Raw genomic sequence first — 18193 nt, forward strand, 5'->3', positions numbered from 1 at the left:
AATACTCATACTACTAATAATAAGATTAATAATAATATCAATCTTTAATAATAATAATAATAATAATAATAATAATAATAATAATAATAATAATAATAATAATAATATAAATAAAGTAAATAAATACTTACGGAGTAATATTAAGAAGAGTGTGAGAAAAACAGAACCGAAATCGAGCAATTTATAGTATCTCTCCTGTCACCAACCCCCATGCGATCGCATGGGGTTTGTGCCGGTTATCCATGTGATTGCATGGATGTATTTTCCAGCTCACAATGCTTTGGTTTCTTCCTCGTTGACATAATTTTATATTAATTTTATAATATATAATTTATATAATTAATTATATATTATATTAAATTCACGTGCATAGTTGAATTGTAATTTTCATTCCGATAAGTCGTACGTCGTCACTCGACTCATGTCCCGGTTCCGGTTTTTCGAACGTTGTTTCGTACGCAAAGAAAACTAGCATTTTACGTTTCATGACTCGTACCTTTGTCAAAATATAGTCTTAAATTATCAATAAACTATATCACTCAAAGTGTATCTTAAACTTTCGAGTGTTTTGGTCATTTACTTCTATAAATCATCGTCTCGCTATTTATTAATATATATTTAATAATACTATTTTAAATCAAATCGTTTTAAGATTAAGTTAATATTTTATTTTATCACCTTGTAAAATATATATATACATTTTCATTTAGAAATAGAGTTTTACTGTAGCAAAGTTACTGTAGCAAAGTTTTTTTAATGTAGCAAATAGTGATTTTCGAAAACACTGTAGCATTTCGGGTACTGTAGCAATTCGAAAATACTGTAGCAAATTAGTGTTTTACTGGTTCATCTTAAACGTTTTAGTTAACTTATCTAAATATTAATCGAATCAATAATCGAATGTTACCATCGTTTACTAAATAACTTGAAATCATATATATATATATATATATATATATATATATATATATATATATATATATATATATATATATATATATATATATATATATATATATATATATATATATATATATATATATATATATATGCACATTAAGTTATATATATATTGTTCGTGAATCGTCGAGAACAGTCAAAGAATAATTGATTATATGAATATAGTTCCAAAACTTTCGTGACTCAACATTACAGACTTTGCTTATCGTGTCGGAAACGTTAATCATACAAAGATTAAGTTTAAATTTGGTCAGAAATTTCCAGGTCATCACAGGAAGAAACTCCTCGCATCCGTCGCGCAAAGCGTACCGGGAATGCTTTAGGTTAACTGCTTGGTCCGCACCGAGTGAAGGAACCAAAGGCACACAACCTTGGAGAAAACTCCCCCTCCAGGATTTTGATCCTGCACTAATTTTTCAAGGATACGGGCCTAGAACCAACTAAGGTTTTTTTTACCACTCAACCAATAGTAATATATATATATATATATATATATATATATATATATATATATATATATATATATATATATATATATATATATATATATATATATATAATATATATATATACATACATACATACATACATACATACATACATACATACATACATACATATATCATAGCTTCAACGTAACAAAACACTAAACATGTAACGGCATCTAAACACAATACAAATACGCATAAACCAACCAACAAAGTAAACAAAACGATAACGAGTGACAAACGATATCAACGGCCAAAAGCAATAACAAAATGAACTACCATGGGTTTATAGACCCTAATAAAATCTCGTTTAAATATTACGTCAACACTTCTTAAAATTCTAAAGAAAGACTAAACTATTTTGTTCATAACACAATAACTGAAATATTTATGACTATTTATAATGTGCGTGATAGACTTAAAGGGTATTTTGAACACGCCCGATAGCTGGTTGGTGGGAAAGATGATGAGCAAAAGGTGATAGAAGCACCTAATGTAAATTGGACGTAATGGACTAATATAATACGGAGTACTTTTTCTAATTTCTATTAACTCATTCAACCAACTTACAATCCTATTTTGACAGATCACTCTAACACTTATTTTAGCACCTTCCTTACTAGTCACTGGTCCTCTTCATGCCACCACCTTCCTCACGTCACAACAATCCCTCATAACGTATTTAACACCACTACGAATACTCTAAAACGTGCATACACGTATTTATGCCATCCAAAATCTTAAATCATATACACACTCACATATCTGTTGATTATGACCACCCTTTTAAGACTTGATGCTTCTTCAAAAGGACGGAAATCATCACAAGTTATATGCAAATATTAGAATTACTATATGGTGTCATGCAAGTTATTTTAAGACTAGAAAAGACATGAGCAAATGACATATGCGTTAGGAGCGATCTAACTTACATGCACTGTTATTTGTTTTTTAGTATACATACTGAACGTAAGTTACGTAAAGTATTTATAATATATATATACATATACACACACACGCATAGACTAGCGCACACCTCGCAGATTCGCATAATCATATCTCTTTATATATAATTACTCCCATCAATGGTTGATTTGGTGGTGTTCCGGTGGTGGTTCGTTGGTCCGGTGGTGGTTTGGTGTTTCGATGGTGGTTTGGTGTTCCAGTGGTGGTTCAATTTTCTGATGGTGGTTTAGTAATCCGGTAGTGGTCCGATGGTACGTGGTGGTTCGATAGTGTTCCGGTGGTGGTCTGAGGGATCATTGGTGTCGGTGGTGGTTCATTCGTCCGGTGGTGGTCCGGTAGTCCGGTGGTGGTCCATCGGTCCGGTGGTGGTCCAATTTTCAATGGTTGTTCGGTGGTCCGGTGGTGGTTGGTTGGTCTGGTAGTGATTTTCCGGTGAGGGTCTAGTGTTCTGGTGGTGGTTCGGTGGTTGTTCAATTGTTTGGTAGTGATGATTAATGATGTTGGTGGTGTAGATGGTGGGCAGTGGTACTGGGCGGTGGTCGTGGTAGGTGGTGTGGTGATGGGTGGTGGTGGTGGTATGTTGTAATGGTGGTGGTTGTGAATGAATTGGGTTTGTTAATAATTAATGATTGAGATTCAAATAAGCAAAAACTAATGATATATTCACCATCTAAATTACCAGATACACTTTTTCATATTTGGCTAACGAAATACCAATCAAATCATTCAAATGGATATCGTGCCGATGAAAAAAAAGGTTATATCGAGTGGTTGACCCGGCTCGCCAATCCTAAATCATATGATGCTAAACCTAAAGACAAGTCGGGCATCGGCTAAACTCTCAAATTGATATCGAGGGAGAAAAAATAAAAGTTATATAAGTTGTATGGCATAGCTATTTTTGCAACATCTTCACATTAGTATTGATAAATTGTCGAGCATCCTGTATACTTTTGTAAAATTTCAGTAACATCCGAAGAAAAAGCGAACTGAACAAAATTTCTAGCGTTACTGCTTAAACCAACTTAACTATGATTAGAAAAATCTACTCCGTATAAGTTAAATTATTTTATTAAGATATCAAATCAAAATACGGAGTATTAATTATTATTTCTGTAAATATTTGCATTTCATCTTTCACACAACACCCACCTAAAATTTCTAGCATTCATTCACTACCCTCCATTTCAGTATTCATTCTCTACTCTGATCTCCAAAATGTTTACAAACCCCCACTCTCCCGCTCCATAACCCTACACAAAACCCCCACATATTGCCAATCATCATCACAAAACTAATAACCCTAAAATTAGGTTTAAAATCATGCCAGCCATGGCATCACAAGGCAAAATCCACCGAATCGAACTCGAAAACTTCAAATCCTACAAAGGTCATCAAATAATTGGTCCGTTTTACGACTTCACTGCCATCATCGGCCCTAACGGTTCCGGTAAATCAAACCTAATGGACGCAATTAGTTTCGTTCTCGGTGTTCGTACAGGTCAATTGAGAGGCGCGCAATTGAAGGATTTGATTTACGCTTTTGACGATCGAGAGAAAGAGCAGAGAGGACGTAAGGCGTATGTTAAGTTAGTTTATCGCCTCGGAAACGGTACGGATTTGTTGTTTACTCGTAGTATTACAAGTGCTGGTGGTAGTGAGTACCGGATTGATGATAGGGTTGTTAATTGGGATGATTATTGTGCCAAGTTGAAGTCGTTAGGTATTCTTATTAAGGCCAGAAATTTTCTGGTATTTCAGGTAATTTCATTATTTTTTGTTTACTTTTAGTATTTCATTGTTTTAGTTTCCTACTAGTACATCGATTACTGTTTAGTTAGGGTTAGGGTTATAAATACCTAAGTGAATTGACAGGCATATTACTGTAGTGTTGGATATGTAAATGGAACTACAATAGGCTTGTTTGTTGTGTTAGATATGTGGTAAATGGTGATGAATATTGTTCTTCTGATTTACTTTTGTTAAGAGCATATACAGTTTCTTATGTATTTCGGTACAATATTGTGATTTGGTTGATCTGTATGTAGGAAGGTTTAGCACGTGTGATTTAAGAAATGGATGATAGTCCAATGTATGGTAATATGTTTACAAATGTGTTGTTTCTATGGAAGGGTTTTCTTTTATGATTTGTAGTCACCTTAGTTGTTTTTTTTTTTTTTGGTCCAAAGTGGAAAGTGCTAGATATGATTTACCCAAATTATTAAAATTCGAAACTGTGGGAATGACTATTTTTCTATATGAACTCATTTTAGTAGTTATTTAAGAAACTGGCAAGCAAGTTAATTATTTGTATTTCATGCAAGTCTTGTAGCAGTATTTTTTTTTCCTTCTAGTGGAGCCTGTTTTCTCTGAGACAGACTAGCATCAGTCCTAATATAACTAGTTACAGTTTTTAATCATATTGTCCACTTTATACAAAACTATGTTTGTAACCTGCTTATAATTGATCATCAAGTAGTGGACTTACAGAGTCTTTAATATGGCCTATTTTGTATTATTGATCAAGTTAAGGATTGATATTGTTTATGCCAGTGTAGTTAAAGGCGAGCGCATAGGCGGTAAGGTGTTCTACAGGGGAAATCACCTTTGTTAATTAAGCGATAAGGCGCCCACCTTTCAAATATTTAGGGTTTTGGTATACTAACGGTTTTATTTTAAAATCGTAACGGCTTCTTTTTTAATGACATTTGTATTGACAAGATTGCCTTTTTATTAGAATTATTTTATGGATATATAAATATCTTGAAGTAGGTCACTGTCATTTGATTGATTTTAAAGCTTATATATTTGGGTTAATTTTCTATAATACAACTATTTTAAAAGCTATACATGTTTTATATCGTCATATCATGCCTTTATTACTCTTCATTTATATGTTTTATTAATATAAATGTGACATACGTTACTAGCATAACTGAACAGCTTAGTACACTTGGGCGATCATCTTTTTCCGCATCCTCTTTTAGGAAAATACAGAAGCATGTTGCCTTCGCTTCGCTTTTAACTACCATGACTCCATGTTTTAGGCAGGCGGGCAGCATGTATTCGGAGAATTCTGTGGTTAAACCTTCTGGCTTTTAGAAAACGACATGAGCTTAAATAGATATCTTTATATTTATATGTGGCTTGCCAACTGATCTTTTTTTTTATATAAACTTAAACATTACTAAGAATTAGGTTTTTATTGTCTTTTATCAGTCTGTCATCTATGACTATCAGTTAATGCTAGTCACCGTTATTATTTCTGGAGATGGTTTTGTTTATGGAAATAAAAAGATATCTTATTTTTGTGCAACTATAACTGACGTTCTGAAAGTTAGCATGTGTGGTATCTAATTGATTTGGAAGAGGTGGGATAGGTTATATGTTTGCAGGTATATGCATGGCATATGCTTCCTGAATGGGGAGGGAAGACCATTCTCATGGTCTTATGCAACCGCAGTAAATTTTAAATGTTGGACTGTAGGTTTGGCTTAGAAAAGTGGTTGCCTGGTATGCTATCCCTGACTGTTTATGTTTGTCAAAATGCAGGGTGACGTGGAGTCTGTTGCATCGAAAAATCCTAAAGAACTTACCGTGCTTCTTGAGCAAATATCTGGGTCCGATGAAGATAAAAGATTGTATGAAGAGCTGGAGGAAAAGAAAGGAGCTGCCGAGGAAAAGTCTGCACTTGCTCATCATAAAAAGAAGACCATTGTTATGGAGAGAAAGCAGAAGAAGGGGCAGAAAGAAGAGGCCGAGAAACATATGCGTTTGCAAGAGGAATTGGTAGGCGTTGTTTAATTTTACCATGTCTATTCATGTATAAGTGATGTGTATGTGTAGCTGTATATGAGAGTGTGTGTGCATGCGTGTTCACGTTCATTTTGACATCTTACGACACCATTGGCGGATCTTGAACGCAAAGTTTAAGGGGCAATCTTGAGCATAAATTTTGGAAGGCCAATTTAATTAGTAATACATCATTGTAAAAAACAATGACAGCTAAAATATAGAAGAGGATGTGGGTGCAGGATTTAAACCTACACCAACTTTATATTGTGAAATTGCAAATAACAAAAACACAATGTGTCAGCTTGATGTTTACGCAATTTATCTACAAAAGATTCGTATTAAGTGTCTGTTTTGGGAGGGCCATGGCCCACCCATGCCCTCCCAAAGATCCTCCATTGCACGACACGCTTAGCATGCATGATGCATGTAAATATTGATACTGTTATCCTAACACCAAGTTGTTACATATTTGCTAACTTTCTAATTTTTTAATGAAACTTCTGGTTATTATACCTTTTTGAGATCTTTCCTTCTCTAACTATCTCTTATATGTACTTGTCGTTTTGCAGATATCTAAAAAGAGAGAACACTACTTGTGGCAGTTATTTAACATAGAAAAGGATGTTAATAAGGCCAATGAGGAGATTGAAGCTGAACAGGGAAGTCTTCAAGAAATTATAAGTGAATTGGATGGTTATGAGAATGAATCACGCAAAAGAGAGAAGGAGCAAGCTAAATACCGAAAAGAAATCGATAAACGTGAAAAGAAGATTGCAGAGAAGAAGAACAAGATTGATAAAAATGTGAGTTTATTCTCTTCTAATTTAGAAATTTCTTATAAGCTTTGCTCCTATTATGATAACATATTTAACTCGTACATAACACTACCTTAGTAGCTTACTGTATACTTTTTTGTTTGAAAAGCAACCGGAGCTTCTTAAGCTGAAGGAGGAGAAAACTCGCTTAAATGCAAAACTGAAGAACACAGGGAAAGAGCTTGATAAAAGAATAGAAGAGAAGAAGAAGCATATGGTTGAAGTTGAAAAGCTTCAGAATGACTTAGAGGACCTTACCAAGCAACTCGATAACTTACAAACTAGAAATCAATCTGAGGGGGGCAAGCTTCATTTAGGTGATGATCAATTGGATGCATATAACCGTATGTAAGTACTTATTTAACCTGGTTATTATATAATTAATAATTAAAACAGATAGAATTCCAAACAAGTGTCAAGAAGTACATTTTTATGTACCCTTTCTTATATTCTAAGTGTATTTTTTTCAACTAACTGTAGTAGTTGATCTTGTACAGTAAAGAGGAAGCTGGTATGAAGACTACTAAGCTAAAGGACGAAAAAGAGGTTCAAGACAGGGAACAACATGCTGATTTGGAAGCTCAAAAGAATTTGGAAGAGAATCTCCAGCAGTTAGAGAGTAGGAAGCAAGAGCTCGAGTTGCAACAGAAACAAATGCAAAGTAGGCTTAAGAAGATTGTAGAGGCCATTGGCAAACATAACGAAGAGCTCAAACGACTTAGAAAGGAACAAAATGACTTGCGGAAGAAACTTGGAGACTCCAAGTTAGTGGTTTGTTATTTCTCTTTTGGATTTACCTTTTCACATACTGATTACATGTGTTACTTTTGCAGAGAGAAATATGAGATGTTGAGGGCCAAAATAAGTGAATTAGAGAATCAATTACGCGAGTTGAAGGCCGACAAACATGAAGGTGATAGGGATGCGAAGTTGTCTCAAGCAGTTGAGGCTCTCAGGCGCCTTTTTCCTGGTGTTCATGGTCGTATGACTGAGCTGTGCAGGCCAACACAGAAGAAATATAATCTTGCTGTTACAGTTGCTATGGGAAGATTTATGGATGCTGTGGTTGTTGATGATGACCAGACGGGGAAAGAATGCATCAAGGTTAATATCATATATAAATTTATCTATCTGCGACTTTTAAATTTAGTTTCTTTGTACGTTGCATCAGTTTTGAGTATAGAGTGGACTTATTGAAGGTTAAAACCAACAAATAATACAGTTTTGTGTAGTACTGTCTATAGTCACAATATAAAATTGTGGTGCATTTACTTGTTCACTTCCCTTGCAGTATCTAAAAGACCAAAGGCTTCCTCCTATGACATTTATACCCCTTCACTCAGTCAGAGTTAAGCCAGTCTACGAGAAGCTGCGGGCTTTAGGCGGAACCGCAAGACTTATTTTTGACGTTATCCAGTAATCTTATGCGCTTTAATTTTAACTTCCATTTTAAGCATTTGATAGGTCTCACTTGATCTTGGTTAGTTATTTCATAAGCTTAACAATGACAGATTTGACCCAGTATTGGATAAGGCTATCCTGTTTGCTGTTGGAAATACTTTAGTCTGTGATGAACTCGATGAGGCCAAGCGTCTGAGTTGGACTGGAGAGAGATTCAAAGGTAAAAGAATTTCTTTTCTCTGTTGAACAACGATCTTGAATGTCTCTAAATATAACTTTCAACATTGTTGTAGTTGTTACTGTTGATGGAATTTTGTTGACAAAGGCTGGTACCATGACTGGTGGTACGAGTGGTGGAATGGAAGCGAGGTCACATAAATGGGATGATAAGAAGATAGAAGGTTAGTTTAGTAATTTACCTGAGTATTCTTGGTCTTCTTGCTGTACTATTTACACATGGAAGCATTTTTTAGGTCTCAAAAAGAAAAAAGACGGATTGGAAGCAGAGCTACAAGAACTTGGGTCAATAAGAGAGATGCAGTTAAAGGAGTCTGAAGCATCAGGGAAGATCAGTGGGCTCGAGAAGAAGATTCAGTATGCAGAGATTGAGAAGGTTGTGTCGTTTAATTTCATATCGTTTATGTTGTCTTACTTTCTTATCAACTGTCATGACGTAATCTATTTTCATTTTGTTTTGCTGTAGAAAAATATGGAGGATAAGTTATCGAAGTTGACGGTGGAATACAGTATTATCAAAAAAGAAATTGGCCATATTGAACCTGAACTTCAAAAGGTGGTTTTGTGACAATAAATTATCCCTCTGATTTTGTTTACTGAGTAATATGCAGTGAACTGACTAGAAAAAGCTTTATTGTAATCTGCAGATAAAAGAAAACATATCTTCACGACAACGCAAAATATTATCACTGGAGAAAAGGATCAATGAAATTGTTGATAAAATTTATAAGAGGTTCAGTGAGTCTGTTGGAGTGGAAAATATCCGTGAGTACGAAGAGAATCAACTAGCAGCTGCCCAGGAGTTGGCTGAGGAAAGGCTTAACTTACGTAATCAGCAGTCAAAGTTGAAATACCAGTATGTGTATCAAATTCATTATTGCACGTTGTTATTTTTTTTTTCTAATAGATCAATCTACTTGATGAATTATCATACTATGAAGTTTTTACTTGGCAAAAAGTTAGCCAATATCTAAATGATATTCTCACTTCGGCCTGGCCTCAAGTATAAGCTTATCTTTTATTGAGACCAAATTCATACTGTTTTTGGTGTTTTGGCACTCAAAATCTATGTGGCTGATCTCCGATTTCAGGCTGGAGTATGAGAAAAAGAGGGACATGGGGGCACGCATTGCTAAGCTGGAATCATCACAGAATGAACTGAAAAATGCTTTGGTTGAGGTTGATGAGAAAGAGGCAGAACTTAAATCTACTATAGAGAATGCTACCGCTGAGATTGATACATTGAAGGATGAAATACAGGGTATGTTTCCAGCTCCCCTTCTTTTTGTTTTCTTCCCAAAATGAACTTACATCTTAGGTCCTTATCTAGTCATGTACATCATTTAATAAAAGTGTGATGGTTATCTTTTTCCCTAATTCTAGAGTGGAAGTCACAATCGGACGCGTGTGAGAAGGAGATGAAAGAATGGAAAACAAAGATCTCTGCTGCTACCACAAACATAACAAAGCATAAAAGTAGGATTGATACTAAGGTTAGTTCTTTTTTAAAACAGAAGTGTAGATCTTTTAGGAGGTTAACCATATTTTGCTACTTTAGGTGCATATACTTATTACATTATTGCTATTCATTTCTCGTTTGCAGGAGAATCTAATCACACAGCTAAATTCGAAGAAAGAAGATATCCTGGAGAAGTGTGAATTAGAGCAAATCAAACTCCCAACGGTGGCTGATGCGATGGATATTGATTCAGCATCAGGGCCAGTGTACGATTTTGATCAACTAAATAGAACACTTCGGAATAACATGAGACCTGCTGAAAGGGAGAAAATCGAGGCAGAGTTTAAGCATAAAATCGGAAGCATAGCATCAGAAATTGAAAGAACTGCCCCAAACTTAAAAGCTTTAGATCAATATGCATCTTTACTGGAGAAGGAGAAAGAAGCAAGCAAAGAGTTTGAAGAGGCCAGGGGTGAAGAGAGTCGGATACGTGAACAGTTTGAAGCTGTGAAGGCCCGAAGGTAACATTTTATAATACTCATTCAATAAAATTTGTAGAATATGTAAACTTTCATACAAAAACTTGTATTGATGTGCTGTTACAGGCTTGCACTTTTTAATGATGCATTTGAGCATATAAAGAATAATATTGACATAATCTACAAGCAACTGACGAAAAGCAACACTCATCCACTGGGTGGGACTGCACATTTAAATTTGGAAAATGAAGATGAGCCATTTTTACATGGCATCCAGTTCACTGCTATGCCCCCTACGAAGCGTTTCCGGGGTATGGAGCTACTATCAGGTGGGGAGAAAACCGTTGCTGCACTTGCTTTACTGTTCTCCATCCATAGGTACACGTCTGAATATCTTAATCACTTGACATGGGTATATACTTCATTTTTGTTCCAAATATATTTGTAATGTAGATACTATCATATTGTACACATTCCTCTTTGTATCACATTAATTGACTGATTGACTAATTGTATCATATCTGTATACTATATACTGTTGAATAACTTATTTGAAAATAAGTATCTCACATTCTTCTTTATTCAAATATATTTCTCAATATACAAGGCATTAATCAATTACTCTAGTTGTTTCTTCTCATCTTTTTAATGCTGCTTGCCATAAGTTGTTGATTTCTAGTAGCACTATATTAGCTACTTTGATGTGATGACGTTGATTTACTAATATAATATTGTGCAGTTACAAGCCATCACCGTTCTTTATACTGGATGAGGTTGATGCAGCACTAGATAATCTAAATGTTGCTAAGGTTGCTGGATTCATCAGATCAAAATCGTGTGGAGGTGAAAGGGCTAATCAGCAGGAGGTTGTGGAAGGGAATGGTTTCCAGAGTATCGTGATCTCACTCAAGGATACCTTTTATGACAAGGCTGAAGCTCTGGTTGGGGTTTACAGGGACTCTGAAAGAAGGTAAGTTTTCATCAACAAATGATATTTCCTCCCTTCCTTTTGAATTTTATTTCATAATCCGTATGATTAATTAACAAGTTCCTCGTAAAAGATTTGACTGCATTAGATCATCCTAGTATCAGGATTTGTTCTTTATTGAACTAGTCAAACATGTTGTATAACTTGCAAGTCTGTGACACCGTATTAATGTTTTAACTTTTACGTATCGTTTCACTGCAGCTGTTCAAGAACTTTGACATTCGATCTTACCCAATATCGGGAGGCATGATAAATTTGAAGATAGGCTCGCTGTGCATTTGGTAATCTTGTAGGTATTTGAGGCTTTAAAATAATAAAAATTTAGCTAAAACGTGGTCAGTTTGTGCAGGATTTGCTAGATTTCATGTTAATCCGTGCTGTTAGTAAACCTTTTAAGCAAAACAATTACTATGTTTATGCACATTTGACATTTGTGCATTGAAAAACCTATTTTCTGCTAAATCTGGGTTGTTGCACGCAAATGCAAAAGGGATCATTCGGATTTTTTTTTTTAACTTCATATTTGGACAGTCGGGCAGTGTCTCTAAAAAACAACCATACCGGACAACATAAAAAAAACTTTTAATGATGCATCGACTTTGGATAGTGATATATATTTGCATCTATACTTTGGATTGTGAATGACAGTGTAACAAACCTGTCACACATCGGATAAAATTTGTAAGTTTGAGTCCCTTGTAAGGTAACTCCCAGTTTATTAGACACGACACGTTTTGGGGTTATAAGTACAACAGATCCCGTCATAACTCTGCAGTTAAGCTTGTTGAACGTCTGTAGGCAAAACGGACAATATTGTCGTTGTGGGACGGGTACTCGGCTCGTGCATCTCCTATCAGAGTACCAGACACAATACGTTTTGGGCTACAAGCACAACATATTTCGTGAATGCCTTGTGTGGTCGTCAAGAAAAGGTCGTGTGCTTGTAAGCAAAATAGACAATATTGTGATCGTGTTAAGGCGAGAGGTTATAATAAGTAAAAACAACTATGTATTACGGAGTATAATATGAAATCATAGAACGTTTACGTCATTAAGGGATACTTGGTGTTATTAAGGGATGATTTTAACACAACAAAACGCGATATAAAGATGATAAATTGTGTTTTTGCTATTCTACTAATCTACTCTAGTCTAGTTACTAAATATAAAGTTGTCGGTGAATCTGTTCATACGTATTACTTGATACTTGATATTTGTATAGAAACCACGTTATTAATGTAATTCTTGCTCCAGTTAATATTCAGTACACTTCATAATACATTGATTTTGAAGCTAGATCTTGACAACTCATTTTTTATTCTTAGATATATTTAATTACATAAAAGATGGCAGTCTTCTCGAGATACTGACATTGTAAATTGGGTCAAAGTAAAAGTTGATACTTTGATACAAAAAAAGGCTGAAGACCGACAGAGATTCAAACAAACGATGGTATCAAGATATAAAACCAAATTTTATGATATTATAAGGGCTATTGGTACATCCATATAAATGGATTTGGCCTTTTTTAGTGGATGAAATGAAATACTGAAAAATGTCCAAGTATTAACGACATATATTAATTTCGAATACGTAAATAATTAAATTACTATAATTAACTTATGACATAATTTAATTTTCAGAATTGTCTCAAAATCAAATCTAGCGAACAAGACATATTGGATAGTCAAATAAAAAGTAAAAAATAAAAAACATTAGGTCACGTACATACAACTGAGTCTGTTTTTTGTATAATTTAATTTTCAGTTTATAGTTCATCTTCAACAAATTAAAATTGCCATATTTATAATACTGTAAAACTTATAAATATTTAATATTTAATTCTCAGGTTATAGTTCAGTTTGTTGGGTTATTGGTTTCCAATTAATGTGAAAGGTCCAAGCCCAACAAAATAGGCCCAAGATGAAGTTTGACTTGGTCAACATCTGGGTGCATTATTTGAATCAGTTGTGTGCAGCTGTTCTTTGATCTATCAAGAGGGAGAGAGATCAAAAAGTAATCAAGAAAAAAGAGAGAAACCTCAAATACCCGTTTTTATGTACAGCAGCTCGGAAAAGAGACGATCTCCGGAGATCCGACCGTTGAATCTTCTCCAATTTTGGACTGTGTCTTCTTGACATCAGTGCCAAGGTTTTCAACCGTTGAATTCGTCTAAAAAGGTCTGTAGCTCGTATTTTCGCTGCTGGAACAGTAGCAGTTTTTGGGGTAGTGTTGTTCATCTTTTGTCTTTAATTTCTTCATATACTTGTTGATTATTGTTGTTCAAGAGTATGATGATGTTGTATACCTCTAGTTGAGCTAGAGAAGGATTATTGTATTGCTCTCTTGTTGATGATAGTGGAACATTAAGTGGCTTACGAGTCCCGTGGTTTTTACTCTCGATTTTGAGAGGTTTTCCACGTAAAAAGTCTCGTGTGTATTGTGTGTGCTCAATTATTTTGTATTTGCTGATTTGGGACAGAATTGGGGCTGATTTGTGGTGATTGTGGTATACCTTATTTGTTAGTTTTCTCACAGGTTCATATGGGTCGGGAAATGCTTGTCAAACGGATGTTTGTTTCCGTTTTGTAGATTGCCCGTTGTGACCATTTTCCCATCAAATTGGTATCTAGAGCTAGGTTATTTGATTTGACTTGTGTGAAAGATGGAAGCTAATACAAGTAAAATGATTAGTTTAAATGGTTCAAATTATCATGTTTGGAAAGGTAAAATGGAGGATCTTCTTTATGTGAAAGATTATTATTTGCCTGTTTTTACTGAGGATAAACCTGAGGAAAAATCTGATGCTCAATGGAAAATTTTGCATAGACAAGTATGTGGGTATATTCGGCAGTGGGTTGATGATAATGTTGTGAATCATATTACTGGGGAGACTGATCCTAAAGCCTTATGGAAAAAGCTTGAGCAGTTATATGAACGAAAGACTGGGAATAACAAGTTGTTCTTAATTAAGCAGATGATGGCTTTGAAGTATCATGATGGGACTCCTATTACAGATCACCTAAATGCATATCAGGGTATTATAAATCAGCTTGCAGGTATGGGTATCAAGTTTGAGGATGAGATTCAGGGTCTCTGGTTACTTGGTACATTACCGGACTCTTGGGAGACTTTTAGGACATCTTTGTCCAACTCTGCACCGAATGGTACTATCACCATGGAATTGGCTAAGGGTAGTATTTTGAATGAAGAGATGAGAAGAAAGTCACAAGGTTCCTCTTCACAGTCAGATATCTTGGTCACAGAAACGCGGGGGAGAAGTCATAGTAGAGGTCAGGGTAAAAGAGGCAATCATCGTAGCAGCTCACGCAAAGGCAAATTTGCTAACGTTGAGTGTTATAATTGTCATGAAAAGGGGCACACAAAGTGGTATTGTCCAAAGTTGAAGAATGAGAAGAAAAAGGCATATGACAAGAATAAACAAAAGAAAAGTGATGGTGGTGATGATGATAAGGTTGAAGTTAACGCTATCACAGATGAGTTCTTTGTTTGTATTGATTATGATATGATCAATCTTACTCATGATGACACGAGTTGGATTGTTGATAGTGGTGCTACATGTCATGTTGCAATTTGTAGAGATCACTTCTCATCTTACACTCCAGGTGACTATGGATTTGCCAGGATGGGTAATGCCGGGTTATCAAAGATCGTTGGTATTGGAGATGTTTGTTTGAAATTTGACACGGGAATGGAGTTAGTTTTGCATAATGTAAAACATGTTCCGGATATGAGACTTAATGTTATTTCAACAGGCATTCTTGATGATGATGGTTATTATAACGGTTTTGGTAATGGTATTTGGAAACTAACTCTTGGTTCTATGATAGTGGGAAGAGGCAAGAAAGACTCAAGATTATACATCACGCGTCCGAAGATCATCCAGAACATTGTTAACGCAGTGGACAATGTTGATTCTACTGAGTTGTGGCATAAAAGACTTGGCCACATGAGTGAAAAGGGGATGTCTATCTTGTTCAAGAAGAATGTGTTGTCGGGTGTTAGTGGTATTGATTTGAGTAAGTGTTCTCACTGTTTGGCAGGGAAACAGACCAGAGTTGCGTTTAAGAGTCATTCTCCTTTTCGAATGGAGAACATACTTGATCTAGTTCATTCGGATGTTTGTGGGCCTATGAAGACTAGGACACTTGGTGGATGTTCCTACTTTGTTACATTCATCGATGATCATTCCAGGAAGGTGTGGGTTTATACCTTAAAGTCAAAGGATCAAGTATTTGAAAAGTTTAAGGAATTTCATACACTAGTTGAAAGGCAAACGGGGAAGAAACTCAAGTGTATTCGGACTGATAATGGCGGTGAATACATTGGCAGATTTGATGCTTATTGTAAGGAGAATGGTATTCGGCATCAAAAGACTCCACCAAAGACACCTCAGTTGAATGGCTTAGCAGAGAGGATGAACAGAACTTTGGTTGAGAGAGTTAGATGTTTGCTTTCACATGCAGGGTTGTCCGATTCCTTTTGGGGTGAGGCTTTAAATACGGCAGTTCATATTATTAATCTAACCCCTTGTGTTCCTTTGCATTTTGATGTTCCTAACAGGGTTTGGAGCGGCAAAGATGTTTCTTACCGTCATTTACGAGTTTTTGGATGTAAAGCTTTTGTTCATGTTCCCAAAGATGAGAGGTCAAAGCTTGATATGAAGACTAAGCCATGTGTATTCCTCGGCTATGGTGAAGATGATTTTGGGTACAGGTTATATGATCCAGTTCAGAAGAAACTCGTACGAAGCCGAGATGTTGTATTTACAGAAGATCAGATGTTAAAAGATGTTGATAAGACAGATTCAATTCCTCAACCTAGTGCTGATCTTGTTGATTTGGATCCAGTTACTCCACAACATGTTGGAGATGATGTTCATAATGATGAACATGGTACTGATGATGATTATGCTCCGGAGCAGGTAGAGATTCCAGTACCAGATGTGCCCCCATTTGTCCCACTTAGGCGGTCTACCCGAGACCGTCATCCTTCTGTTAGATATTCTGCTGATGAGTATGTATTAGTTACTGATGGGGGAGAGCCAGAATGTTATTCAGAAGCAATGAAAGATGAGCATAAGAAAGAGTGGGGTGAAGCTATGCAAGATGAGATGAATTCCTTGCATGAGAACAATACTTATGAGCTGGTGAAGTTACCTAAAGGCAAGAGAGCTTTGAGAAACAAATGGGTATTCAAAGTGAAGACAGATGAGCTTACTTCACAACCAAGGTACAAAGCTAGGATAGTCGTTAAAGGATTCAGCCAGAAAAAGGGTATTGATTTTGATGAGATTTTCTCACCGGTTGTGAAGATGGGATCTATTCGAGTGGTTCTTGGATTAGCTGCTAGTCTTGATCTTGAGGTTGAACAGATGGATGTCAAGACTGCTTTTCTTCACGGTGATTTGGATAAGGAAATCTACATGATGCAACCTGAAGGTTTTCGGGTTAAGGGTAAAGAAAATTATGTTTGTAGACTTCAGAAAAGTTTATATGGGTTGAAGCAAGCACCGAGACAGTGGTATAAGAAGTTTGAGTCGGTTATAGGAAAGCAAGGCTACCGAAAGACAACTTCAGATCATTGTGTTTTCTTTCAGAGGTTTGGTGATGATGATTTCATCATATTGTTGTTATACGTTGATGATATGTTGATTGTTGGTAAAAATATTAAAAGAATTGCGCAGTTGAAGCGAGAATTGAGCAAGTCTTTTGCTATGAAAGACTTGGGGCCAGCAAAACAGATTCTTGGCATTCGAATTTCTAGAGATAGAGGTGCTAAGACGTTACATATATCACAAGAGCAATACATTGAAAAGGTGCTTAGTAGGTTCAACATGAAGAATGCTAAAGTGGTTAGTTCCCCTCTTACTACAAACTTTAAGCTAACAGAAAGAGATTGTCCTACTTCAAAGGAGGATGTTGAGGAGATGGATATAGTTCCATATGCGTCAGCAGTTGGTAGCTTGATGTATGCTATGGTGTGTACTAGGCCAGATATAGCTCATGCGGTAAGTGTTGTTAGTCGGTTTATGTCAAATCCGGGTAAGAAGCATTGGGAAGCGGTTAAATGGATTATGAGATACTTACGAGGTACTTCAAAGTTAGGTATCACATTCGGAAATGGAGAGCCGGTGCTTGTTGGTTATACAGACTCAGATATGGCAGGAAACAAAGATAACATGAAATCCACTTCTGGATATTTGATGACTTTCGCAGGGGGAGCAGTTTCATGGCAATCAAGGTTACAAAAGTGTGTTGCATTGTCTACAACCGAGGCTGAGTATATGGCAGCAACAGAAGCGTGCAAAGAACTATTGTGGATGAAAAGGTTTCTACAAGATCTTGGGTTTAAGCAATCACGATATGTGGTTCTTTGTGATAATGAGAGTGCGATTCATTTGGCTAGAAATTCTATGTATCATAAGCGGACAAAACATATAGATGTGCGGTATCATTGGATTAGAGAACGTCTTGAAGATGGTTCGTTTGAACTTGATAAAGTTCATACCGATGATAATGGTTCCGACATGTTCACAAAGGCTTTAGCAAGTGAGAAGCTCAAGGTATGTTGCTCGATCGCCG

General features: G+C 35.8%; 1 protein-coding gene across 1 annotated transcript; it reads left to right on the forward strand.

Annotated features, from left to right (window-relative positions):
* The first annotated feature begins 3577 nt into the window (after window positions 1-3577).
* Window positions 3578-12050, forward strand: LOC139886674 (structural maintenance of chromosomes protein 1-like). Its single transcript, XM_071870616.1, has 18 exons — window positions 3578-4175; window positions 5967-6203; window positions 6779-7012; window positions 7134-7372; window positions 7522-7788; window positions 7858-8128; window positions 8316-8440; window positions 8536-8645; window positions 8719-8826; window positions 8899-9038; window positions 9129-9218; window positions 9310-9518; window positions 9754-9923; window positions 10046-10155; window positions 10266-10642; window positions 10727-10978; window positions 11340-11570; window positions 11790-12050. Exons 1-18 carry the CDS (start codon window positions 3738-3740, stop codon window positions 11836-11838), a joined length of 3657 nt encoding a protein of 1218 aa, XP_071726717.1. The 5' UTR covers window positions 3578-3737; the 3' UTR covers window positions 11839-12050.
* Window positions 12051-18193: the final 6143 nt, after the last annotated feature.

Source organism: Rutidosis leptorrhynchoides, chromosome 1, assembly GCF_046630445.1.
Source record: "Rutidosis leptorrhynchoides isolate AG116_Rl617_1_P2 chromosome 1, CSIRO_AGI_Rlap_v1, whole genome shotgun sequence".
NCBI classification, from domain to species: Eukaryota; Viridiplantae; Streptophyta; class Magnoliopsida; order Asterales; family Asteraceae; genus Rutidosis; species Rutidosis leptorrhynchoides.